At 36.2% G+C, this 27,995-nt stretch overlaps 1 protein-coding gene across 1 annotated transcript; it reads left to right on the forward strand.

Annotated features, from left to right (window-relative positions):
- Window positions 1–70: 70 nt before the first annotated feature.
- On the forward strand, window positions 71–27,528 carry LOC124216653 (uncharacterized). The gene is made up of 4 exons (XM_046621449.2): window positions 71–271; window positions 8,898–9,072; window positions 9,909–10,083; window positions 26,962–27,528. The coding sequence occupies exons 1-4, from the start codon at window positions 89–91 to the stop codon at window positions 27,113–27,115; spliced, it is 687 nt and encodes a 228-aa protein (XP_046477405.1). The 5' UTR covers window positions 71–88; the 3' UTR covers window positions 27,116–27,528.
- The last annotated feature ends 467 nt before the right edge of the window (window positions 27,529–27,995 follow it).

Genomic DNA, 27,995 nt, shown 5'->3' on the forward strand with positions numbered 1-27,995 from the left:
CAAAATATACTCTGAATACACACCCTCGACTGGGTCAATTACTTTGTGCAGTGGATCAGGAGTAGGATTTTTGAAATTGAGAAGCAAAATGATCGAGTGGCATCGTGACGTAAGGCAAACATGGGTAAAGTTACTTCTTGCGTTATTATGCATAAACGGCGCCCGTTTCGTGACTGGCGACAACATCACCAGATCATCGCGAAATGCAAGGACGGATATGTTCCCGAATTCAAAATATGTGACCTTTAATAGCCTTGGCGATAAAATTGGGGTGAGTCGTAACGGCATAATTTACTGGATGGACTGGGCTGAAAATGCTTGCAGGAAGAATTAGGTTTAAGTATCTTATAACTTTAAGAGGTTGTAAAAGGTACAAGATCAGACGAAATATAATATATTTATGTAAGATGTATCTCTGGGTTAGTTTTCTCGTATTTTTTGTGTTGGTAGATGAAGTGCAGTATTATTCGCACTCAAAAAGAAGTGTTAATTTCATCCTACGTTGTAGGCGGTAAAAACATGGCAGAAGGAATGTTTCATTTATTCTGCGAAATCTAGTTTCAATTGCTGATAAAACTTGTTCTGATTAACGATTTGTCGAATTCAATTGTATTTATTTTTTTTTTTTTTGGATAGAAATTCAACATTTCTTTTACCATATTTGGTGAAGTCAACAAATCCCTCTCTCCATATTAAGGGACCATGATGAAAAATGACAACTTTTCACCATAGCTAATGTACCTTAAGTTTCACAGAAAAAGCACAGCCCTGCATTTCATATACAAAACTCAAATATTGGAAGCGTTGAATACAAAATAATATGCAAGAGATTTCAAACAGAAGATCATATAGTTAGTTCTAAATCGACACACTTCGGCGTATCCCAGTCAAATAAATATTGTGATTACAACCTCGTCCGCTGATTGCGTTTCTATCTATATAATTGAGTCGTCAATTTAGCACGTTCGGGAATCTTTTATTGTGGAAAATTGATCGAAGCGGATATGATGAATATATGAAACAGTATAGAACATAGTCATTCAAGTTAAAAAAAAGTAGCGGAAATTATTCATCTGCTTGAAATTTGTATGCATTAGATCGATTCAGAGAACTCCTTCCAAAAACTCACCCTGATCTTCAGTGGAACTCAGCCAAACGTACTGACGCATGTAAGCGATTGTTGTACATAGATATATCCAGCTAGGTTCCAGTAATATTTCAATGCAATATTTTGCCAATATTATACATTTTACAAAAATTCTAAACCTACCTGATCACGTTAACTTACATTCAATTAGATACCGGAATTATAAAATTAGAGAAATCGCATTAATTCGATTTCCTAATAATGTATACCTGCAATCATGATCGTATAGTTCTAGAGCAACATATCCTATCATTTCTTTGATTCAATCGTAGTGAAATCAACATACTATACTGTTTGAACTAATGCATGTGGTTTTTACAAATTAATTGAGCTATTTAACAGAAATGGAAGTAGTACGAGGGACATAATTTTATCTTGTATACAGGGTGTCTCATTTTAATCAATCCTGTCAAACATCTCGGAATCCAAAAGTATGAGTGAAAAATGTTTCAGACAAAATTTGTAAGGTTCATCGGGGGAAGTAAGATGAGAGTGTTGAATTTTTCGTAAGTGGACTCGCCAAGGTCAGATGAAGATCAACCTGGTTTTTTTCAATGGAACAGTATATTTTTTCTCATCGGCATATGAAAGGGCATCAAATTCCACATCAAATGGTACTATACTTACCACTTTAATTCAACTGGTGATGAGATACGAGCCGGTCAAGTTGTCCTGGAAGATTCTTGTCATACTTGGTTCATGACTTTTGCATGTTAAGCAGAATTTGCAGAGGCGTGTATCTGACAGGAGCCGCGACATGAACGCTCCCACTGTCACCCCCTTTTACCTTTCTTGCTAAATATTTATATTTGTTACAATTCTAATGTTTATATTTCTAGATTACATAATTTTTTAATAGTTTATTTTAATTTTTTATTGATTCGAAATTTTCTTATTTCAAGTATTTTCAAAAGGATGTTTGTTCATTTTATCAGAAACTTTGAAAATAAAACGTTATTCGTGTACCGTATTTATGATAGCAAATTACGTCTGGTTATAAATCACTTCAATAAATGTTCAAAAACATTTCCGGGCACTTCAATGCCCCGTTATGCTCTCATTTGAAATTGTTCGACTGTGGATAGTAGTACAGCTCTCGGAATAACGTCATACGTGTTGACAATTCGATAATTAGCTGTCGTAAATACGATTTACGAATAACGTTTTATTTTTTAAATTTCTGATAAAATGAACAAACATCTTTTCAAAAATAGTTGGAATAAGAAAATGTGCAATTATTAGAAATTTAGACTGAAAAATTAAAAATGTAAATGAAAAAAAAGAAATAATTTAAAAAATTAAGGATAGAACTTGAAATAAAAGATAACTATTTATATGAAAGGTAAAAAGGGCCACAGCGGGAGCGTCACGTCCTGGCCCCTTGCAGATGCGTGCCTCTGCGAGTCCTACTTATGATACAAAACTGATGAACCAAGTACGACAGGAACCTTCCGTACAAACTTGACCGACTCGTATCTTATCAACAGTCAAGTTTAGGTGGTGAGTGTATACGTTTTGATGCCCTGAAAAAAGATGCGGATGAAAAAATATAATGTTCCATTTAAAAAAAAGACAAATTTACCCTCATCTAACCTGGGCGGATCCACTTACCGAAAATCTGACACTCTCATCTTCATTGCCCTTTCGAACCTTACAACTTTTTTCTAAAACATGTTTGACTCACACCTTTTGTTTTCGAAATATTTGAATGGATTGAGGAAAATGAGATACCCTGTATATGACAGTTGACTGTATGTACACTTAATGTACACTTGTCTTAATGTACTTCAGGGTACTATTGACTTCGGCATATTAAACAAATCACTCCTCTAGTAATCGATCGATTAGAGAATCCCTGATAACCATAATCAATTTTGTTGACGCAGTAATTTCTTAGTAAGATATCAAAAATGTCATAACTAGGCTGAAAATGAGCCTGTATTCAGTTTTGGAGGTACACGAAAGACAATTAGAAAAAAATTGAAAATCGATTCAGAGTTGACATAGTGAGAAAGCACCAGCAAAAAAAAAATCATCAGCGAAGATTTCACCGTCCATGTTTAAATTCTTTTTTCTGTTTTAACGGGATTTCATGTTTCAAATGATTTGCTTATATCTCGTAGATTATAGAAATTATAGAAAAAGATTTTGCTGGGCGAATTAAATCAAAATGAATTGTGACTGTGAGTAATTCCGCTAAGTGTGCAATTATTAGCAAGCACATTTTTTTAAGTCTTGAAGTTAGCAAGCCATGTTTTTTTTCGTAACGCCTTTGTACGACTTATCAAAAGAACGAAGTTGAAAATGATGAAGATCATGACCAAGTCAAAATGGCCTGGAATATTCAATATACGTCGTACATTATTTTTACGGAACAAATACAACCTGTGAAGTGAAACTAGCTATTTTACAAAACATGGCTAAATACCAATTCTGCGTGAAGGTGAGTAAGTTTGTCTGCAGTGTGGCTCCCCTCTAAACGATGAAAAAACTATAAGGATAGGGAAAAACTAGCCACTCCAAAAAATGGTATATTCACAAATTCTTTGATTATTGAGTCAAATTTAAAAAAATTTTGTTTTCTATTCCTTATTACAAAATTTTGTTATAATTATCTATTTTTCAAGCTGCAAATAAAGAAAAAGATAAATAATATAAAATATTCAATTTCAAATTAAAAAAAAAAACTTTAAGAAAAAATGTTTTTTTTTTTGTTAAATTATAATTGTAATGATAAATTATATTTCATAGGTTAATTATTTTTTTATCTATAAAATTTTAGCGTCATCTATGATTTATTAACAAGATAAAAATTTGAAATATATATCTTCAATACTCTGTAATAGGATACAGATTATTATTTGTACACTCAAACCTTTAGCTTTGTTCGGCATGAATATACTTGACCTTGAACGAGCTATATATAACGAGAAAATATTTTAATCGTGTTTATAAACAATTCATTAACTTTAATATAGTTAACATATTTGATATTCGTTCAAATTGTCATTAAATTAAGTATTTATTAAATATATCATAAAAACTGTATTCACGCAAAAAATTATGATCATTGTTTTCACTAAAAATAGATAACTATTAATAAATTTTGTAATAAGGAATAGAAAATCAATTTTTTTTTAAATTTGACTCAATAATTCATTGAAATTTCATGCTACAAAAAAGTCAAAGCTCAATATCTCGAGAAATATCGATCTTAGAGGTTTGCTTTAAAGGACTTTTTTTTGTAAAAAATTAAATTTCCTACAAATGGTCTATTTAAATTTTTCCTGTGGGTTGAGCCATCAACAAAATAACAACAAAAACGCAAGAAATTTCTACAAAATTTGACTTTAGTGATCTGTACTGCCTCACCGGTGTGAGTTACAGTTAAGTCGTAATGGGCACTTTTGTAAAGCGCTTAATCTTGAGTAATTTTCAAGTTCGGGCGATATGATAGCACAAAATGCCGCTGAGTTATAGAAATTTGAAAAAAAAAAATTAAATTTTACATGTAATTTAAATGTGAAATCTTCTCACGTTCTGGGAGAGTACTTAATATTAATATTAAGGGCTCATATTTCAGGAAATTTTTTTTCAAGCATTTCCAACAAAATTTCAGGTCGGGAGCGAAAAAAAAATAGTCGCAAAAAAAGCACCCTAATACATACAATATACAAGCATCATACATAATCATGGAAAATAAATGAATCTGCGCATATATTGTCCGTAAATATCTTTTTCATGCGGGTTGTGAGGAGCAATATACAGCAATACAGTAACAACAGTGATTACTGTCGTCTCCGATGATCAACGGTGCACGCAGATTCCAATTTTAGAGCCATTAATTCTTAAGGGGTCATGTCAGTGAAATTTTACAATTTTTCCATTTGCTTTGACTTTTGACTCACAATAAAGCATCATGAAACAAGTGGCTTCCGCCCGGTTTAAATCAATTATTCCACATGTGTCCAGATATTATTTGAAATAACTCCAAACTCCATGTTCTTGAAAAGGCACCTTGTACTTTAGAAAAAATTATAATTATAGTTCTAACAATTATAAAATAACGAAAAAATATAGTGCGCTTCCGGTCCTTGAATTTTTTATTGCTATACTAACTATAAAAAATATAAACATCAATTATTATCTATACTTCGTAGCACTACCTCGCCAACGGTAATCGTATAGCTGTTGGACTGGTCGAAAAAAATCGACATTTTTTTTAATGTCACGTGTATAATAGTTGTAGAAAGAGGCAATAAGACGCCTGTTGTAATTTGAACCCATCATGTCAAGATTTAGTGGTACCTGAACGCAATTTTTCATTTTGTAGCTCAATAACGAGGCATTGTACATAAATGTACGATTCATATTTCTGTAGGAAATTTGATGCTCTACACAATAAGAGCTAATATGAATTTTTCTTTTTTCAAGCATTTCAACTGCTATAAAATCATATTATTCAATTACTTTTTAACTCAAGCCAATGTATTCTTTGCTTAAAACAGGTGCTTTCAAACTGGAATTATATGTATGACATGACTTGTAATAATTACAAAATAAATTTTCTTAGGTTGAAAAGTAATTGAATGATATGATTTTATAGCGGTAAAGATGCCTTACAAGAAAATAAACAATATCTGCTGATAAGTCCAGCATTTTCGGGGTCAATCTCGAAAAAGGTGGATTTTCACATGATTTCAATTTTAACCTTGAATAACTTTTCAAAGAATTTAGCTATCAAAAAATTATAACAGTCCTTTTTTAGTTGAACATTAAACGTTATAGCCGGGTAAGCATGTCAAAAGTGCCACCGCTCGGTATGAATTCTGCAAGCGACCTTCTGTTTTCTATTGATGAATGTTGACCCATACCAAATTTTAGGGTTCTAATTCCATTTTGAAGTGAAGTTATCGCAAAAAAAACGCGATTTTCAGTCTTTTTGCGTTAAATCCGCTATTTCAACTCCAAGAATTATGAAAAAAATCACAAATCTACCGGACATCTGTACACATGTCAATGATTTTTTTTTCAGTAGCAAACTAAGCGTCTGAATATCCTTGAACATTTACATTGCTGATTTCCGGTGAATTCTATTAAGTGACCACCTTCTCTTTTCAACAGCTAGAACGTCTGGTTTTGTGTAATTTTCTGTGATTTTTTCAGTTGTTTCGTAAAGGTCCGTCATTGATAAAAAAATTAAATACCGATATTTTTAATTCTTTTATGGGCACGACCGCAAGATGATTTTTTCCACATGCAGAAATAACACTGGAAACGATATTGTCTAATCAGTTTGGAAGAATGTTTCTGATTTAACGTTAGTTTTGAGGTCTTTGGCCATATTTTTCAAAAATATAATATATTCTTCACAAGTTAAACTTGTGTACCGATTGTCACGAGCAGCTACTTCCGATCGCAAGTTCTAACACCGTTTTACATCGATGAGTAGATAATATTTCCAATATTTAGTCTGTTATTTCGAGTTGATTCAGATTTGTGCTATTCAACTTTATTTGTTTGTTTAGATAAAGCTTTTGTATCATTATATACAATTTAACCAATCAGCTTTCATGTCCGATTGAATTTTGTAACTATAATTAATTATTTCATGAAATAAAATTTGACCCTCCGGCACTCGGTTCCGGAATTTGGGTACATGGAAACCTCTATGTTTGCTCCTGCAAACGCCGTAAACAGAATGTTATAATATGCGTATTCCGGACGCATCCACCATTCCGTAAAAATGCGAGGGAATGAACTTACCGGAGCGCGGATTCTAGTGAATTTTTCGTTTGATCTGTTCCTCAACAACAGTCGTTTTAGCTACACGGAGAGAAAATAGTCATTCAATCAACTGAATCGATTCAGTAGGTGACGAGGTTGGTGAAAAAATTTTGCTACAATCATTATTTCGCGAAACTTAATATAACATAGTTAACATAATAAATTCCGTCAGGCCAAATCAACCAAACGAGTTATTTGAACTATGCAGCTGATTTGATTGAAAATTTGATAGGCTCAAACATATTTAACTGTGTCAACTCAATGATCCGGTTGAAGAAAGGGGTACCTACGGCTGAATGCGTGGAATCGCTTCAACAAAATATATTTGATTGGAAGCATTTTATTCGTTAACTGAACTGTTTCAACGACTTTTTCACTGCTTTTAAATTGATGAAATATTGATGCAATCCTTGCATTTTTGTACAAAATTTCTTCATGTCACCTGGCAATAGCTTCATATCACTGACAATAAGATAAATATATATCGTCACCTAAGTGAGCATGAGTTAACCCAAAGACTGTGCCGTACTTTGGCGTAGTGGATACAGATATGCGACTAACAATAGGATGATAGGTATTTACGGACGAGCCCCGGTTCGAACTCCGAACAAAATCACGCGGCACTTATCCGACTTGCGAACAATTATAAGTTATTTGCGTTATTGAAAAATCTACCGACTACGTATAAGGCTAGGAATTAAAAATTTTTTTTGTGATCAGAACTATTCCAAATGATTACAGGACTTCCTTTCATTCCATGATTCAGTCGCGTCAGCCGAAATTTATAGTATTTCTGATAAAACATTACCTTACTTTATTGCTTGAGCATTTGTTCATTCTAACGATATGAGACCACACTCAACAAATAAGCTGTTTCAATTAATAATTGAAACACCATATTGAGCTGAATGTTCAATTGCTTGTATCTAGATGTGATTTTTCCAACTAAATATCCAGGTTTGTTAACTGAGATTTTTTTAAACCAACAGAACATGAACTTGCATTGATCAAAAATTTATTAGATCAAAAAGTCGGGTATTCGGTTTGACAAAATGATTTTAATATCAACAATAATATAATATAGGTTACTCAACTTAATATTTCGATGACTGAACATCCTCGGATTTGTGTTGAACAATAATTTAGTCAACAGAAGTATTTTTCATTTAGTTCGTGTAACTTATGAATTGTTGTAATAACCAAGTATTCGTTTCACCGCCCGTGAACGCCGCATTTAGTTGATCGAATTATCTTCTTTTTTTATTTGATTAATTAAACGACTATTTCCTCTCAATATATCTTTCATAGTTGTTACCTCTGAGCATTTTTTCGGTGGAGTACAAATCTTGTAAAATTTCTTTCGAAAGTCCATGGTTATCGGTGAAACGAAAGAAATAAACGTTGCTACGGCTATTGCGATCCGACAAGTTACCACCCGATTGTACCAAAAAATCGCAATTGACAATTTCCAGCGAAATTTTTGTGCTTTCAAAATAATGGTCAATTGTCAATAATACTGGATGTAAACCACCAATTTTATAAAGCTTTATTATGAGTTAGAATTTCAAACAAATCGAGACATAAAATTTTACTGATGTATCGACGTAAGTGGGTTAACCGAGGACTATCGTGGTCTGGCTGGCTGTTCCTTCTTTAAAAGCTGAGAGGGGACCGACTACGTGATCGTGATTACGGTATCCTCAGCAAGTTGTAAATCGCTTCCAGTAGCAACACCGAATGATGAATACTCCAATGATATCTTACTAATATTTTCATTGAGTGGAAAACTATTACTGAAATTGAACTGCGGAATTTGAGCATTCCAGTGGTTAAATAAAAACTTCCTATAAATAAGAGATGAATCATTTCAGGAAAATTCATTTCATTATTTAATATTACCTGGATTTTCAAGCGTCTGAAACTGTTTCTCTTCATTTATTTTCCCATTGCGTCTTACTTGCAGATTGACCTTGATTTATCAATTCCATTTTTATCCATACCGTTGGACCCTGGGTATGGAACAACACAACCGTTGATCAACATAAATGCAAAAGCATTGGCAATTGCTGGGATATTCACGACTGTATCAACAATACTTGTTCCTCTGTTAGTTAAGCCTCACACAATGCGTAACTACAGTAAGTTGGATCATAATCATTTACGTGAAAGGTGTCGCCGCACGCGATATTTCGCTGAAAGATAGGCACCAAGGTCACATGTGATTTGTTTAAAGAATACTAGGATGGTTACCGTGGACCATGCGCGGTGTCTACCGTTTCAGAAATGATATCTCCGCCCGATGCGTATAGTTAGCAAACATGTGCTCAATACCTAAGTGATTAAATGAAAAAAAGTGTAAAATCGTGAAAGCATAGACTGCCCTTAACAAAAAAAAAAAAACATGATTTTCAAATTTAAGGAATTTTTGGTTTTTTTTCACCAAGCGGGTGCCCTGGTCGATTTAGATGTTGACATGTATATCTCAAAATATTGAGGTCCACGTATCTCAAACGTGCAGAACAGCTTAACAGCCCTATTCTATATGCAATTCTGTACAAATATACTCAGGTACATTTTCATTAGACACATAAATAAAGAAAGGGCATAGATGCTACGAAATCACAATAGTAAATTTGTAGAATTCAAGTCATATTTTTATTTCTCGTCAAATGAAAAAGTGTTGCAGTGTGTTTGTTCAGAATTCCGTATACAATGCAATCTCGGAGACGGAAATGTTTCTTCAGAAATAGCAGACATCGGTCCATGGTTACAATGCTAACAGGCAGTGGACAAATCACATGCAACTTTGGCCTCTCTGCTCGATAACTATCGTTTGCGTTGGCACCATTCATGAAAAACTCCCGATATTTATATTAAATGTATGTGATAATTGGCTCGCGAGTCAAGCAAGGTACATCAATTTTCTGTATGTCTCTTCGGGCGTGATATCTATTACATGCGTTTCGTGTTATAGGGTCCGATAATTTGCAGCAGGATTGGGGAAATTATGGCGAAACCATAAACGAAGTATTTCTGGGCAACTCTTACCTTGCACCATGTACAAAAAGATTTATCTGTTCCGTTGTTTCCAAAGCATGCCGCAGCCAAGGGCAGACGAGCGTCGACAAAATCATAGACGGAATATCCAGGTATGCTAAATATAATTTTATTATAAATATGTATTGTGTATGATGAAAAATATATGCGACCATATACACATCATTTATTCATTGCTGAATGTGAGACCTGGGTGATGTATAACTATAGCAAAGTTGGATAGGCAAAAGTAATTACAAGTGAGCTGAAAAAGAGATGCAAAGAAATTAAAGATAATTAAAAACTAGATAAGGCCAGGAAGGGTAAGAAAAGCGCGTAATACAGTACCTGCGCTAGACAGAGAACAGACAGAATGCATATATCAGGGTCACCCTACGTCCGTTCAAACTCGATGTCGAAACGATAATGGCAGAAGACAAGTTTAAAAGCCGTATAAGAACACTTCTCTTCCCACATCTGCGGTAACAAATTCCAGAAATATACTCTAACCAACGTGGAGACCTGCTCTGTACGATGAAGGTTCAGGAAGGCTCAAAACAATCAAGTAAAGAGGTCAAGTTTGCCTGTAGACGACAAAGCATATCAACCATCGAAGTAGTCGGGTTGAAGCCAAAGCAGATGGAGACTTCGAGCTAAGCCATATAAAGGCCAACACCACTGTTGCAGTAAAGCACGGGATCGGACTTCGATTATGGGGATCAATTATGATACTAATCGTAAAAAATCCTTAGTCTCATGTCAGACAAGTGAGAGTTACAGCGGAATGAATTATATTGTTTTGCGCTTAACGGTCTTATTATTGCGTTATACTAAGAGTGCCCTACCGTACATCGACTGGCGAAATTGTGCGACGGTGTCCGACGGTATGCGACGGTATGCCGCAGCCAAGCGGAGCTGTTTTGATCCCGTGCTGTACAGCAACAGTGGGCGTTGGCCTTTAAAGTTCCAAAGGAGAATGCCTTGTCACGCCAAGCTGTGACCATTTTCTCCCCCGAAACAGGGGACGCAATAGCTTGAAAAACATAAATCAGATCATATCTGGCAATAAACGGGGTAGCAGTATGTCCACAATCAACCATAACATCACGATCACTAACCGAACAAAGATCAAGGGTGATATCAGATACGTGGGTAGGTAAGTTGGAAAACACGATACTAGATAAAGAACGTGAATAAAATAGAAAATGCAAACATTTTCTGCATCGTATGTGTTTACTAGTTGGTTGGAATTCAAGTCACCAACAATAATTAACTGGCTGTACATACTGAAAAACAGATTGAAGTCGTATCCAAAGGCCGTAAAATTGATGCGAGGCGGTGTAATCTCAGCGATGAGGTACTCTGAATGAGTGCTGCGATGTAAAAAAAGCTGGACCGTTCATGCGCAGAGTATTATGTATATACAGCGCCACGCCGCCGTCAATTTTTCTTACCCTCTCATTCCGGAAGACAAAAAAACCAGCGAGAGAAGTAATTGAGTCAGGACTAGCAGAATATAGACAAATTTCAAGACTGTAATGATCTGGAAGAGTGAAATAGTAAAGTAATATCGTATACAATCCATGTGGTCCCGTAGAGAGTTTGCAATGAAGCCGGAATTACGTAGGTAGGTAATATTTAGCGACGCAGACTGTGAAGTCATAAAAAACTAAGACGTCCAATTAGGCGAAAGTGTCAAGATTGAGATCGAGAGTCAAGAGGATGTAAATGCATCAAGGCTAAAGGTAGTCTGGATACGCTGCAACCGCGCACTATTTACAAAAACAAGGAACATCCACGGTAGTAACATCAGCTGCATGTTTTCGCAGAGTAGCAGAATTAACAGGCTGAACGACTTGCTCAGGATGCAGCAAACGGCAAGTTTCTGGGAGATAATCTCAGAGGAGCCTGTTTTCTTGCTTAAAATATGAAATTCTAACAGTGACATTCCCAAGATGCTCCTGCGGAACAGCTCAACTGTTTGATTACGTAGAGATGTACGGGAACTAGGGCGGCTTTGAGGGTTAAAAATGGGATACAAATTCAAATGGCATTTATGATCAATTGCAAAACAGACACAATTTTTCGTATTTGCGAGTTATTTGCCACATTTTTATCTATGAAAACCAATGGTATTTGTAAAAAAATATTAATAATGAAGTGAAATATTCAGTGTTGAAGACGATTGCGGTTGATGTGGCGGCGCAGGTCGTGGCGGTGGCTGGCTGCTGGTTCCTGAGGATGGGCACAACGTAGCAGATCTTACAAGAGGACCTTCAAGGTGTCACGGATTTTGATTCATCCCGGGTATGTTGTAGAAGGACCTACACTGACTACCTGAGTAACGGGATTTCTTTCAACGACCCTTAATTTTCGAGAAAAATTTTTGGCAATTCAACTCGTTCGTACCTTGTATGTCGGTAAATGTCTACAAATTTCAAGTTAGCAAGCGTAGCGCAGTAGACAAGGTTATCAGCTCCTACGCTAGCGATCCGGGTTTAAATCCTGCCTTGACAACACTTATTTTTTTTTTTCATCTTACGTAAGATTAAAGTAATGAATAGTCTATGCAAAATCTTATTAATATTGTAGCAAAAGAAATTATATCCTTCATAAGAAACTGCAGTTTATTGATTTGATTATGTTATAAATGATTTGGTTTCTCTTGCCCGCTGTCATTGTCATCACTTGTTACGCTGTAGCAGAATTTTGGGTGTTATTTGTCGTAAAAGCAGCCAAAACACAAAACGCAGTAGCCCTACGTTCGGTAACATAAAAATTGCAGACACTTACCTGTATACGAGGTATGAGTTCAATTGCCAAAAACTTTTCTCGGAAACGAAGGGCCGTTGAAGAAATCCCGTTACTCCACAACGCAGGATAGGTTCCTCTAGAACATACCTGAGGTGCATCAAAATTCGTGAGTGACAACTTTGAAGGTCCCCTTGTTAATTTATACTTCTTTTTGGTGCCCAAGAAATACGTCCAGGTGCCCTACAAGCAGCACTTTTGCCCAACGTTAGCGTGTGGTATCGATATTGTCAATATATGGGTAAAGGAATAGAGAATGCACGATCCACTGATTGCTGGTAGGTAAAGCCATATAAGCCCAGTGATGACCAGAAAATTTGGGAATAGGCGCCAGGAGCGGAAGAAGTTGGGAAGCAGCAAGCCCACATGGAGACTCGCATAGAAACGCATGCTAGGTATCTGCCAGAAAAGACCCAAGGGCATAAGTCGGCAGTAAAAGTTTACAAGAGCAGGATCGAGAAGAAATCTTACAAGACGTACTTCCAGAAAGTTATGCCGGCGACATCAACTTGTCGTGTCGGCTCACTTACGGAGATCGTGACCAGTATACAATTACTGGCACGTAGCGCCAACCAATCACAGCTATGTGCGAGTGATCGTCGTACGTATTGATGAGGCATAATACGGGACACGAAAAGCTTGTGTAGCAGGTTTTAAAAAGAGTCGCTTATACGGGCGCCAGGTAGAATCGCTGCGTCAATAACACTCGTATTTATCAACGTATACGACACTGAATGTAAAGGTGCCTACTAGCTTGAGCATGTTTGCGCGCACAAATGCTCTATTCCAGTGTTTCCCATTTGGTGGGTCACGACCTGGCACTGGGCCACAATACCGTATTGCAGAATAGGTACCGACCAGGGCAAAAAAAGTTTAGGAAATGCTGCTCCAGTACATCATTTTTCAGCCCTTTTATTGTGCGAATGCACCGTTACACTTAAATTTAACGATAATTGGAAATTTACTAAAATTGTAATGAAAGTAAATTTTTAATAACTATTAGTGCCGTAATTTCAATAAATCCGCGTATTATTTTTACAACATTATGGATTGTAAATTTAATGGATAAATAAAAAAAATAGATGTAGAACGGCTGTATAATTGATGGTAATCATTTTTCTGAGCACAAACAGCATTTCAACAACTTGTCAGTAGCTACAATCGATGAAAACGCATATTTAATCGATTAGAAACCCTAGCGTATTATTTTTTCCTAACCAAGGCTCAAACATCGTTCGCTCGTAATGTTCTGATTACTAGTCAGACCTACCACGCCAAACTACTTTGTGGGAAACCATGACTTTATTTGATTGATAATTCAATGTACGGTCCACAAGGGCACGATAATACAGTCACTGAAAACTCATCAATAAGATTATAGTTTCAGAATTCGTACTCGCAATACAATTTTAAATAAATTCACAACAGCATTTACTTTCCAAATTTAGTCAATTGTAACATAGTCAGTAAATTGACAGTGCAATTATCTGCAATTGAAAAATTGATTACTAATTCTAAAATGAACATGGTAATTCTTTCGGCTTTGCTGAAATCCGATATTGTGAAGTAATTTGTTTAAAATTTATACACGTACAACTTGAGTAGATCACAAGAAAATTCTGGAATTTCTAAATACTGTTAAGAAACTTTTTAAATACAATACGTGTAACATACTATCAAGTAAAACTAAGTGCAATTAGACAATTTTATTGCAAATTTAATGAGAATTCTTGGTAATTCACTTTAAAACACGAGACTTATAATTTGGCTACACTTTTGTATAGTAAATGTATAGTAAATTTACAAGCATTTTTAACACTGTACAACAAAAAGAATATATTTTGCAATAGAAACGATACAAAAAAAAGGAACGAAATACTGAATTGACTCTTCGCGATTCCAAATCAAAATGCAAAATAAATCTTAGTTTTAGCTGCACTACTCACACTCTCAACAACAAAAAAAAATAAAAAATGATTATTTGAACGCTCTAACAGTGATCGTCCTGCAATTAACCAAGTCGCATCTCCACTAATTTCAATTAAATATCAACTGCGGCGCTATTTGCCAAGTACAAAAAAAGAACAAAGTCAAATCTTACAAGTAATTGTGGCAGTGACCACCAAAAAAAAACCAATAAACGTATTTATTACACCATCCGCTCACACACAGCAATAAGCAGAGTATCCTCGAGAAGTGACACTTTCAAGACACGCTAACGCAACCAGAACCCGTGTAGTGGAATTTGGCTGCACGCAATTTACAAATGAAATGACTACTCAAATGCCATGGTTCTACTGTAAATTTACAACAAATAAAACTGACTCAACGTGTAATCGCAAAACTCAGACTAAGGCCAACAAGCAAAAAGATCGACAGATAAATTACGAGCACACTTATTTGTAAATTCAAAACAGCCAACCGTTAGTCGGTGTGCTGATCTAAATCATTCTCGAATTTTGTTCGCGCGAAGGAAATTAGCGCTTATCACTGTGTCACTACACTGCAAATTCGCCAAATTCTTCGTATTTCCACAACATAAGGTATTTTCTTGCAACACCTGCATAGAAAGTCCACTTTTATGCAGCATTTAGAAGCACCGTAAGTAGTATTTTATACACATATGCGGGAAAAACTTTCGCGCATTGCTACCGTTGTGAGAAAAAACTTCGCACATTGCTAACGGTATACGAAAAAGGTGGTCGCGCTTTTATCCACGGTTGCGCATTTCGCAAACAGCTGCACTAGCGCCACTGATGGAATAGTTTGTCACTCTTTGCCGTGCTCGACATCGTGCCGGGAGGAAATGGTGTTATTTTTTTCATTTCATATTCCTATGTTTATCCATCGTATACTGTTATGATGATATTGCTTTTTTTTAATGGGATTTCAGTTCCTGCTTTAGGTCGGGGGGCTTCGCCCCTCGACCCCACCAGAGGCTTTGCCTCTGAACCGCAACGTCACGCACAGTGGTCTGTTAGAAATCCACTTTTTCAAGATTTTCGAACTTTTTCATTCGTTGACTGGTTTCATTTTCTTATGTCGGACTTTCCATGACAGATGTAACAAAAAATAGAGTTCGATACATGTGCGAAAGTTGGCAACGCCTAACTCGAGTGAATGCGCCATACTCGCCCTTCGACTCGTCTTTGGGCTCGTGCTGCACCTTCACGCTCGTGCGGGCATTGCCACGTTCGCGCACTACTATTGAAAAACACTATGACTACACAGATAATTTTTCAGCAAAATCCACAAAATCGGCACTCAATTTCTCCAATGAAATCGCTAAACGGTACCGCAATCAGGCCAAGGACGATTAGTTTCGCTACGTGGAGCTGGCCGTTCAAAACATCCACTTTTACGAATCGCAATATTGCCCAGCTTTTATTATAATCTTTTATCGATCTTATCCATTAATGAGTGTGAGTTCTCGGTGTCTCAGGTCCAATAAACAAAAGTCAAATAACTTGAAGTTTCAACCCTTTGTGGGAGGCCCTCCTCAGACGATAAAATACGTGATATACGCCAAAAATCATATAAATAGTGAATTCTTAAATGCAACACATCCAGAAAGTATCACAACCAGTAAAAAAATCAAGGTGGAACACAAATCACAAGGTCATCAATCAAAAAGAGCCCTGTAGCGGGATTCCGTAACTCTCTAGCGACGATTATCGCTATCGTTAACGCCTCCTATCGACAATTGTCGCTAGTAGTGATTCTGTACGACGCGGTTAACGATATTTGTCGCTAGTTCGAATCGTTAGGTTACGATAATTGTCGGTCGGCTAGCGATGGATATGGAAGTCTCTCTAAGGCGTAACGATAATCAGTGACATAGTGGACGATAGCATTGGTGCAACAACGTGTCAATGTGTTGCGAGTGAATTTTTCTCTAGCCTTCAAAATAGTATTCAGATTTAAAAGGGATCGAAAACTTCATCATGCAAGTGAATATGAAGATCCACTTTAACAAGCAATTATTTTTTTCAGCACAACAATATAATCGTTTTAACGTTCTCTATAAAACGGTGTTCATTAACCAAGTAATTGTATAAAATTCAAAAACATACTTTTAAGGTTACGTTGACTCAATCCTCAATATCTTTCCAAATATACGAGTCCATTTATAAGATATCGTAATGGTTAATTAAATAATAGTCTTTAATCAACTCTTTTGATGCTGAGAAATAGACTTATGAAGAGGGCTCAGTCAAAGTAACCTAAAAAAATATTTCTGAATTTTATACAATTACTTGGATAGAGTGATTCTAATCATTAATAGATGACAAACAGAGGACATAAGGCCTTTTTTTCAAAGCAGTTTGGTTGAGCATTGCAAAATTTATATAGTTAATAGTACTCAAAGTAGCTAAAACCATTGGAACTGTTTGGGCTCAGTATACTTGCACTGTTTCATTTTTTTCCATTTTTGATTAATCGGAGAAAAGTTTTTTTATACAACGCGAGGAAAGATCAAGGCAAAGATACAGATTTTGTTTGAGTTTACAAATAATCTATTCGAAGTTACTAGATTTTTAGTCATAATATCTGCGACGTTGTCAAATTTGCTGAAAATCTATCGACATTTATCGATGCGCCTGTGACTAGTTTTGTATCGATGAATATCGTTGCGTCTAAGTTACAGAATCACCCTACGTCGCTAGCATCGTCGATAGATTTTCAGCAAATTTGACAACGTCGCAGATATTATGACTAAAAATCTAGTAACTTCGAATAGATTATTTGTAAACTCAAACAAAATCTGTATCTTTGCCTTGATCTTTCCTCGCGTTGTATAAAAAAACTTTTCTCCGATTAATCAAAAATGGAAAAAAATGAAACAGTGCAAGTATACTGAGCCCAAACAGTTCCAATGGTTTTAGCTACTTTGAGTACTATTAACTATATAAATTTTGCAATGCTCAACCAAACTGATTTGAAAAAAAGGCCTTATGTCCTCTGTTTGTCATCTATTAATGATTAGAATCACTCTATCCAAGTAATTGTATAAAATTCAGAAATATTTTTTTAGGTTACTTTGACTGAGCCCTCTTCATAAGTCTATTTCTCAGCATCGAAAGAGTTGATTAAATATTATTATTAAATCCATTCTACGGCGAATAAAAAATGAACTTCTTATTTTTTATATTAAAAAGCCATCGACAGATTTGATTAAATACTATTATTTCATCAATCCTTACGATATCTTATAAATGGACTCGTATATTTGGAAAGATATTGAGGATTGAGTCAACGTAACCTTAAAAGTATGTTTTTGAATTTTATACAATTACTTGGATAATGAACACCGTTTTATATAGAACGTTAAAACGATTATATTGTTGTGCAGAAAAAAATAATTGCTTGTTGAAGTGAATCTTCACATTCACTTGCATGATGAAGTTTTCGATCCTTTTTAAATCTGAATACTATTTTGAAGGCTAGAGAAAAAATTCACGCGCAACACATTGACACGTTGTTGCACCGATACTATCGTCCACTGTGTCACTGAATATCGTTACGTCTTAGCGAGACTTTCATATCCATCGCTAGCCCAGCGACAATTATCGTAACCTAACGATTTGAACTAGCGACAAATATCGTGAACTGCGTCATACAAAATCACCACTAGCGACAATTGTCGATAGAAGGCGTTAACGATAGCGATAATCGTCGCTAGAGAGTTACGGAATCCCGCTACAAGATTTATCAAGCTCCGTTGGTGCCAGATTACTTTAACTAATAGATTTATAAATATAATAACCCAATAAACGTAATCAAATAAGAATAACCCGTGGTTTGTGTGGGTGTGATCCAGATCTCTTTTTCATCAATGACCTTGTGCTGTTCCACCTTCATTTTTTTATTGAATGTGATGCTTTCTGGATATGTTACATCTAAGAATTTACTATTCATATCACTTTGGCGTATTTCTTGCACTTTACCTTCTGATGATGGCCCCCCTCAAAGGGCCGAAACGTCAAGTCATTTGATTTTTGTTCATTGGACCTAAGACCTCGAGAACTCACACTCATTGCCCGGCTCTTATTGGCTCTGTGATCACGTACTTCTTAAATCTGACTTATCACTACGTCGATTTCCACTGTCGCGGAATACTGATTGGCGGTTGGACTTGTCGCTGTACCAGAGTTCGCCCGCGGCATAGTGACAACTTCGCGATGTGATGAGGCACTGGTGAACGAGGAGAGGCTACGACTCGGTTGTCAACAACGGGAATGAATGTCTTCCACCTTCGTTTCTCTCGCGGCAAACCTCTGCGTTATCGTTACATAGGGAATGTAACCTCGTGGCAGGCTCCTCTCGCGCTATTAGCCTCATGCTCGGCAATTTGCCTTCGAAACTCCCGTGCTGTTTTCGCCAGATAATGTCGCTCAATTCACTACTGATCCTCTACTTGATGTTACACTTACTCGAAAACAAAAATAAACAAGACTCCTGAAATATTTCACTCGCCTGCCTGTAATGTATCCCCTCTTAGAGTTTTGGATCCGTGACCCTCGTCATGGCGCTCTTCTCCGGAATGATCAACGATTACTATTGCGAAACTCCTACTTTTTGGTTCCACCTAGGGTTCGGGGAGCCGTACGTAATGTGCATTAAAAATGCCACGTTACAATATCTCTATATTATAAAGATATTTTGCCGCCGCCGCCGCTGTGTCAGGAATCCAGACCTTCCTTCCACCACCCGCCCTTCCCTTCACTACCTCACCCCCTCCCTTTCCCGCCCTGGCCCCATTCTCTGCCGTAATGTCCGTCACCAGAAAGACCGCCCGTCTTTCCATCCTTCTATGCCTTGACAAATCTAACCTCGAACCCACATATATGCTCTCATACCTTTACACATTTAACCCTTTACCCTAGGTATATGCTCTCATACCCTTACAGATTTAACCCTTCACCCTAAATATACCCTTATGCCTACGCAGATTCAACCCTTCACTCTAAATATATACCAGTATACCTATAGAGTTAAATAACCCTAGTATCGTATCACATCGTCGTACTATATTATAAAAAGATATTGCCGCCGCCACCGTGTCAAGAATCCCCTTCCACTTCCCTTCACCCTCCCGCCCTTCCGTCCCCACCCTAGCCATTTCATCCATCACCCGTCTTTCCCCTATTTAACCCGTCACCCTTTGATCTTTGAGCTTCAACTTTCGAACTTCGACCTTCGATTTTCGATCTTCGATCGACCTTTGACCTTTGATCGACATTCGACCTTTGCAACGTTTATGCCCTTGTGGCGATAACGATTTAACTCTTTACCCTAAGTATATACCATTAAACATGTGAAGATTTAAACCTTTACCTTACGTATGTACCCGCATACCTATGCAGATTCAACCCTTTATCCTACCTTTATGCCTATATGGCTATAAATATTTAACCTTTCATCGCACGTACATACCATGATACCTGTAAAGACTGAACGTTTCACCCTACGTATATGCCCTTATAGCTGTGAAGATTCGACCCTTTACCATACGCATATATCTGTGAAGATTTAACCCTTCACCCTATCTATATACCATTATACTTTTAGTGATTTAACCCTTTACCCTACGTACAGTATACTGCAAAACCTATGAAGACTTGACCCTTCACCTTCTGTATATATATCCACTGATGAATCAAGGATTCAACACTTGACCCTTTATACATATATAATCTCTATCGCCACCCCTCTCCCCTTCCATCAAAACTCGAAAATAGGGGTTGGTGCGCGAAGCGCGCAGGGGGGCGAGGCCCCCTAGTATATACCGTGTGTCCACGAAGAAAGTACGCACCTCATGCACGTGCATCAAGTCGTTCGAATTACATTGGCCGACAGTTACCGCCTGATTGAGCAGCCGACACAATACCAATCGCGACTGTCAGGAAATGTCCGTAGGAGCCCGCCGCGCCGTTAGCTGTGGGCAAGTACTGTCGGTGTTGTTACGAAAAACAGTTCATTGATTCGGAGTTGATCCGAAGTAAAATAAATCAGACACACGTTAATCGTGTCAATCACATCATCGGATTCCTTCGACGGTCAATTTATCACTATAACCCATAAATCATTATTAACAAAATACTTTACCAAATCTTCGCACTTCCCTTACGAAGTCGGAAGAGATTATGTTCGCCACTCGCGAATTGATGCTACATGAGTGTAAATGAAAGTGACGTGAACCAAATAATTAACGGTGAAGAGTCATTCACGGTTAACTGAAAAATTATAAATTGAAATTCAACGAGATACATTAGCTAATAGCATCGATTTCATGAAGTGAGAAAGGTGAAGGGCGATCTCTGTAACGAGCGAATTCAGTAAAAAGAGGCAGAAAATCGTACTTTTCGCATAGAACTCGATCTGAACTCCATCATGTAAGTGAAAATAAGTCTGCTTTGATACGAAAATATTTTATTTGAGGGATTTTTATAAAAAACGGTGCAGAGTTACATTTCATTATTCGTTGTAGCGAAACGTAGCGATAAATTATTGTCTGATGTTGAATCCGATCAAAATAATGTTGTTGCCATCTCTTTAGGTACAGTGAACAGTGGAATCGTCGCAAGCTTCGTCGGACCCTACAAATTAGTCAAAAGTTTGAAAGTGGGAAGTTAAATTGTTTAAATTATATCTAATTGTAAAATTTACGAGGAATTACCCTCAAGAAAAGAAACCCCAAATTGGGTGTAAGTTCGTACCCCTAACTTTTTTCTTATGGTAAATTAGCATTATGTATGAGTTGGGGGTACGAATTTACACCCAAGTGGGGTTTTTTCCGTGAGGGTGGTCTTGTAATTGTCCGCAAATACTGACAGTAGAATTTAGTAACCACAGAACAAGCTCGACTTACTTCAGAAATACTACATTCAAATGACTTTATTCCAATGGCGTCATTTATTTATGAATTATGACTGCATATTCTGTAATATTAATATTTTTTAGTACCCTAAATACACGTTACAGCACTTTCATTTTTTATAGGAATAATAGCATGAAGGCGTCGCACGAATCATCTTCTAATAATAATATGGAATCCTTTGTCCTCGGATACCTGAATTCAGCATCTTCAAAGAACCGGAACCAATGCTCTTTTTATTGCAACTTGGTTTTCTTAGACTTCCTCAGAACAAGATAACTTCATTGCTATTTTGCCGGGGTATCTTCTTAACCTGTAAGCAGGCAAAACTTGAAAATGTCAGGGACAAAGAAAAAGTCGGGGAATTTCATTTGTCGCTAAGGAGTTTTGAATCAAAAGTTCAGTGAAGACCGTGTTCGCAAAATCCAATCGTACAGTTTTTGAACCCGGTAGCATTGCCACAAGTAGTAAGCATTTCAACGATAGTATATAATATTTGATGAGGACCCCTTGGATAAGCATAATGCAGAAAATCAGAAACTAAATTTCATTGACTGGTTCTAACGATAAAGCATAATATGTGAAATTTCATAAATTTCAAGAACCCACGAACAAACTCGTAAAATATATACTGAGTAGCTACCCAACACTATTTAACGACAAAAACTGAAATCCGAGGTTAGTTGATTTTAAACTACACAGGAATACAGTCACTGGAGAAGTGAAAAATACTCACCTCTGTGCTCTTGGCCGCAGGAATAAAGTAGCACTATGAGTCAGACAGTTAAGAGATGCTAGATGAAATCGCAATGACCAATATTGGCAAACCATCACAGATGCGAGGAAAAGCAAGGGTTTTCGTGGCAAGCATCCTGCGCAGTCAATCTTCTCAAGGTTTTCTGTGGCTTTCCTTGAGAATGAAGACAAATGTCGGGTTGAGAACTCGGAGGTAAAGCACGATCGAGCGACATCTCTTCGACTTCCGGGAGAAGCAAACAATCACTATTCAATGTACCTAAAGAGATGGCAACAACATTATTTTGGTCGGATTCAACATCAAACAATAATATGTTGCTACGTTTCGCTACAACGAATAATAAAATGTAACTTTGCACCGTTTTTTATTAAAATCCCTCGAATCAAATATTTTCGTATCAAAGCAGACTTATTTTCACTTACCTGATGGAATTCAGATAGAGTTCTAAGCGAAAAGTACGATTTGCTGCTTCTTTTTACTGAATTCGCTCGATACGGAGATGGCCCTTCACGTTTCTCACTTCATGAAATCGATGCCGTGAGCCGATGTATCTCGTTGAATTTCCATTTACAATTTTTCAGTTAACCATGAATGACTCTTCACCGTTAATTATTTGGTACACGTCACTTTCATTTACATTCGTGTAGCATCAATTCGCGAGCGGTGAACATAAGCTCTTCCGAGTTCGCAGGGGAAGCACGAAGTGTTGGTAAAGTATTTTATTAATAATGATTTTCGGATTACAGTGATAAATTGACCGTCGAAGGAATCCGATGATGTGATTGACACGATTAACGTGTGTCTGATTTATCTTACTTCGGATCAGCTCCGAAATAACGAACTGTTTTTCGTAACAACACAACGTAGGGACATTTTCTGACAGTCGCGGTTGGTATTACGTCGGCTGCTCAATCATGCAGTAAGTGTCGGCCAATAAAATTCGAACGACTTGACGCACGCGTATAAGGTGCGCACTTTCCTTGTGGACACACGGTATATATATATATCGGGCATTTCACGAAGAAACGACCAAGCCAAACTGATGGGGTCGAGAATTTAATATTATATTTTTTTTCAATAAGGTTTTTAGTTTGGAAATATATTCCTAAAGGGATTTTTTAATACTATTGAAAAGTCAGTAAAATGTTACTAGTTATGTCCAATTTTATTCAAAAAAAAAAAAAAAAAAAAATTGATAAATGTCAATCAAATGACATTTCATTATACGTGATATGTGAGTCAATTAATTACAATTTTCTCCTTTATACCACGTTTCCTTAATGTCATTTTTGGTCAATAAGTTGCCCAACAGTTAAATTTTCTAGTGATTGAGTTTCAGTCAATATTACTCACAAAAAACAGGTTTTTCACGAGTAATGCTTAATAATGTATAATCATGAATACATAATAAATAAATATTCAATCATAATAAAAATATGTGAAAAAAAAATAAAACACATTTTCGTACTAAAATTTTTTCAGATTTTTTTTCTAAAATATTATGTAAAAAATTGAAAAATTGTTATTCCATGGTGTATGAGGGCTTGAAACGTTCGTAATTTGACAAAAATTAATTTAAGATTTGATTTTTCCAAATACACAATGACGTATTTTCAGGAGGCGAAAAAATATCATTATTTTCGTCTCTGTTGGTTTTTATGATACTGCATATTTTTTTCTTCAAACTGTACTCAAAAACAAAACCTTTCTGTTCTTGATGTTTTTTTGAAACATTCTTTTTTTCTATTAGAAACTCAGCCTTGAATATGAAATTTTTCAAATTGACCGAGAGTGATTCTGTCCAAATGAAGGCGGCAATTAAAAAATCCCTTTAGGAGTATATTTTCAAACTCAAAACCTTTTTGAAAAAAAATATATGACTGAATTCCCGACCCCATCGGTTTGGCTTGGTCGTTTCTTTGAAACATTCTTTTTTTCTATTAGAAACTTAGCCTTGAATATGAAATTTTTCAAATTGACCGAGAGTGATTCTGTCCAAACGAAGGCGGCAATTAAAAAATCCCTTTAGCAGTATATTTTCAAACTCAAAACCTTTTTGAAAAAAAATATATGACTGAATTCCCGACCCCATCGGTTTGGCTTGGTCGTTTCTTTGAAACATTCTTTTTTTCTATTAGAAACTTAGCCTTGAATATGAAATTTTTCAAATTGACCGAGAGTGATTCTGTCCAAACGAAGGCGGCAATTAAAAAATCCCTTTAGCAGTATATTTTCAAACTCAAAACCTTTTTGAAAAAAAATATATGATTGAATTCCCGACCCCATCGGTTTGGCTTGGTCGTTTCTTTGAAACATTCTTTTTTTCTATTAGAAACTTGGCCTTGAATATGAAATTTTTCAAATTGACCGAGAGTGATTCTGTCTAAACGAAAGCGGCAATTAATCCCTTTCCCATTAACCCATTTAACCCCCCAATCGGCAAAAAATCCCTTTAGGAGTATATTTTTAAACTCAAAACCTTATTGAAAAAAAATATATGACTAAATTCCCAACCCCATCGGTTTGGCTTGATCGTTTCTTTGTGAAAATATAAATATATATATATATATATATATATATATATATATATATATATATATATATATATATATATATATATATATATTCCGACGCTTGGTGATATCATGTACCCACACAAACAACATCAACGGGGCACACCGATGATGATCCAACGCACAACACGACGCGACAGATAGGCTAAGCCTCACCCGGGTGTGACCGGATTTTCTATACATATTAGCCAGCTGACCAGCAGTCGACGGCAGTATCAGAGGCAAAGCACCTGTGCTGACTCGAGACCGTTAAAGCAGTGTTAGAGGATAAAGTCTACGTGTCTCGTCAATGTAAATCGGTTGAGTTCATCTCGAAGCAGTACGATAATCTAGAGTCTTTTCTTATCACAAAATAAGCAGATATTTCAGTTAGAAGAAACTTAGAACGTCTCAGGGGTATGGAGTTACAGCAACCTTTGCATTCTCATTATTTATAAAAATTCTCTTAGCTTACTTAAAATAGCCAGCTAAACGTAAACATCGAAATCAAACTATAGTCCAGAAATATCAAGCTTCATTCATTTTCTGTTGTATTTTCTTCATTTTCTTATTTTTGTTATTATTTGCTATTTTCACTTATATTTCTCTTGTATAATCCATATACGCAGGACGCGATAAGTTTATTAAAATTCATATTTGTCAGAGTTGTTTTCTCATCTGACAGAATAACAGATGGCTCGAATAGAATCGGTTAGTTTTCAGCAACGGTGATGCGGGTAAAGGTGTACGACACTATGTAATCCGTGTCCGACGAACGATATTTGAGGATCACGAGTCAGATAGACAGCCACGGCATTCGCCCTAGTCCGTAGGTAGAAAAGCTCGTGCACAAACAAAAAAATAAAATAGAAACTACAGGTTTGGTCGTTGAGTACTGGGGAGGAACATGGCAACGCTAGCTAGTCTGTCCGAGTACACGCAATAGTGATAGAATGCTCTTCGATGGCGTGGCCACCCGGGTCTATAAAAATGCTGCGAAGGTAGTGGAACCTACCCGAGTCCGTAATCCAAGATATTGCTAATCAACCAGTTTCTTTTTTTTCTAGTCATTACATTAACCATTTTCTTTCCTATTAAGAGAGGGGCTTCTGTCAATTCATTTGAATAATCTAATTTTGTTCATACGTACACACAGGTCAAAGAACTCTCAGTGATACGGCTTCATGAGCTAAGGCTCAGAAAAAGCCGTGAAATTTAAAATACATGATGTAATATTGTGATGGTCGTGATCCTCAATGACATTATGGTTAGCCCATGATCGTATATGCTAAATTGTCTATAAGAATTTTTCAAGACATTGATTTTGAAGTCACTGCATGATTTTGAAGTTGCATCATCAATATGTAGTATGGCAAATCATGCAACATAATCTTGAATTGCTCTTTCTCGAATATTCGAGATATTACTTTAGATCAAAGCACTGAAAACAGATTGAAAACTTCGTACAGATTGCTACATTTATTAATATTTGTTTTGTAAATTTGTTCCAATTTTAATTATATTCTCAGATGGAATGTAAGTGTGCCAGAAAGTGTACAAAAAAGTTTTTTACAGTCAAGAATCAGCGATAATCAATTAAAACTACTAATTTGAACTGACAGGTTTGATCCTTCCATTTTGTAGTTCCACTTTAGTCTTTCTGGGTATAATCTGAGATATGGGGCAGAAGCGTAGACTTTCAAAATCATGGAGAAATAGCGTTAGATTTTCCGGTTCATTAAAACATAGCGTATTTTTTGAAAATTGTTCTGAAACTCAGTGCCAATACCTGCAAACTGGGTACGAAATTTCTATAAAATCCCTGAACACGTTCAAATTGCGTGAAAGTAATCTTCAGTAATCAGAAATAATCTTCAGTAATCAGTAAGACCTTATCACGGGATGTTAGGGTTATTGAAATTTTTTATGAATATGTTCTCACCAGGGTGAACCTTAGACGCTAGCTAATTCAGCTTTTATTTTTTCATGGCAGTCACGAATGGTTCAATCAATTGGTGGAAGGTACTGCAATTCAAGAGGCAGTTATTGCAGGAAGACGATCGAAAAACAACTGCAATGTAGTATATTCAGGATGTTTCTTGTCTACGAAATTCTTCGGAAGTTTCTCGGATCCAACCTTCCCTTAATGAAACTGCTTCGTGACTGGTCAAGGTTGCACACATGCTGTATTATGGTACTAACATGGTCATGATGTTCCTCTGCGATAAAAAAAATACCTGATATAGGTCCTCGAACCAGTTACTTTCGGCACATTTCTATCAAAAGGGAACCAATTCAAAGAGACAAAAGAACAGTTACCTCGGCCGAAGTGGAGGGAACAATGATTCGACGTATTTTGAAGAAGGAGATGCAACACTAATTATGTTGTAATCATAGTTTGAATCAACGGTGACATGAAAGATGAACAGCCCAGCGTAATTTTCTTAATCGAAATCATCTAGATGCAGATCGTTAGAAAATTTGGTATTTGTTTTGAAAATTAATGTGTTTTTACATCGTACATGGTAATTGCTATATCCCGTATAATGAACTTTAAGGTATACAAATAATTATCGAAGGTTATTTAATTTTTACTCTTATCATGTGCTCAATCTTGTAATAAAAACTTTAATCAATGGCTATGCTATTCAGTTTTCAACTTCAAATGTCTAACACATTTTTATTACAGGCAACATTAACACTCCTGACACAGTAGTACCGTGAAAAAACATCCGCTGGACCACACCATAGTCATTTTGAGTTGACTCATCGAGCAAAGTTCGTGAGTCAACAACCATAGAGCGCTGTGTGTTAAAAGTTTTAATTTACTCACATACGAGACGCTTTTTCATAACTCTTTGAAGTGACAGACAACATTCAGTATAACGGAGGGGCACTGTATGTAAGGTAAACTTGAAGGAATGCGATTATAAAACATCGATTAAAAGTTTCCTGTCCTCATGTTTGATCCGTTCCTCTAAGCATCTTTCCTCTGGACATACTTAGATATTTTTAATGTGAAACAAA

The sequence above is a fragment of the Neodiprion pinetum genome, chromosome 4, assembly GCF_021155775.2.
Source record: "Neodiprion pinetum isolate iyNeoPine1 chromosome 4, iyNeoPine1.2, whole genome shotgun sequence".
Classification (NCBI taxonomy): domain Eukaryota; kingdom Metazoa; phylum Arthropoda; class Insecta; order Hymenoptera; family Diprionidae; genus Neodiprion; species Neodiprion pinetum.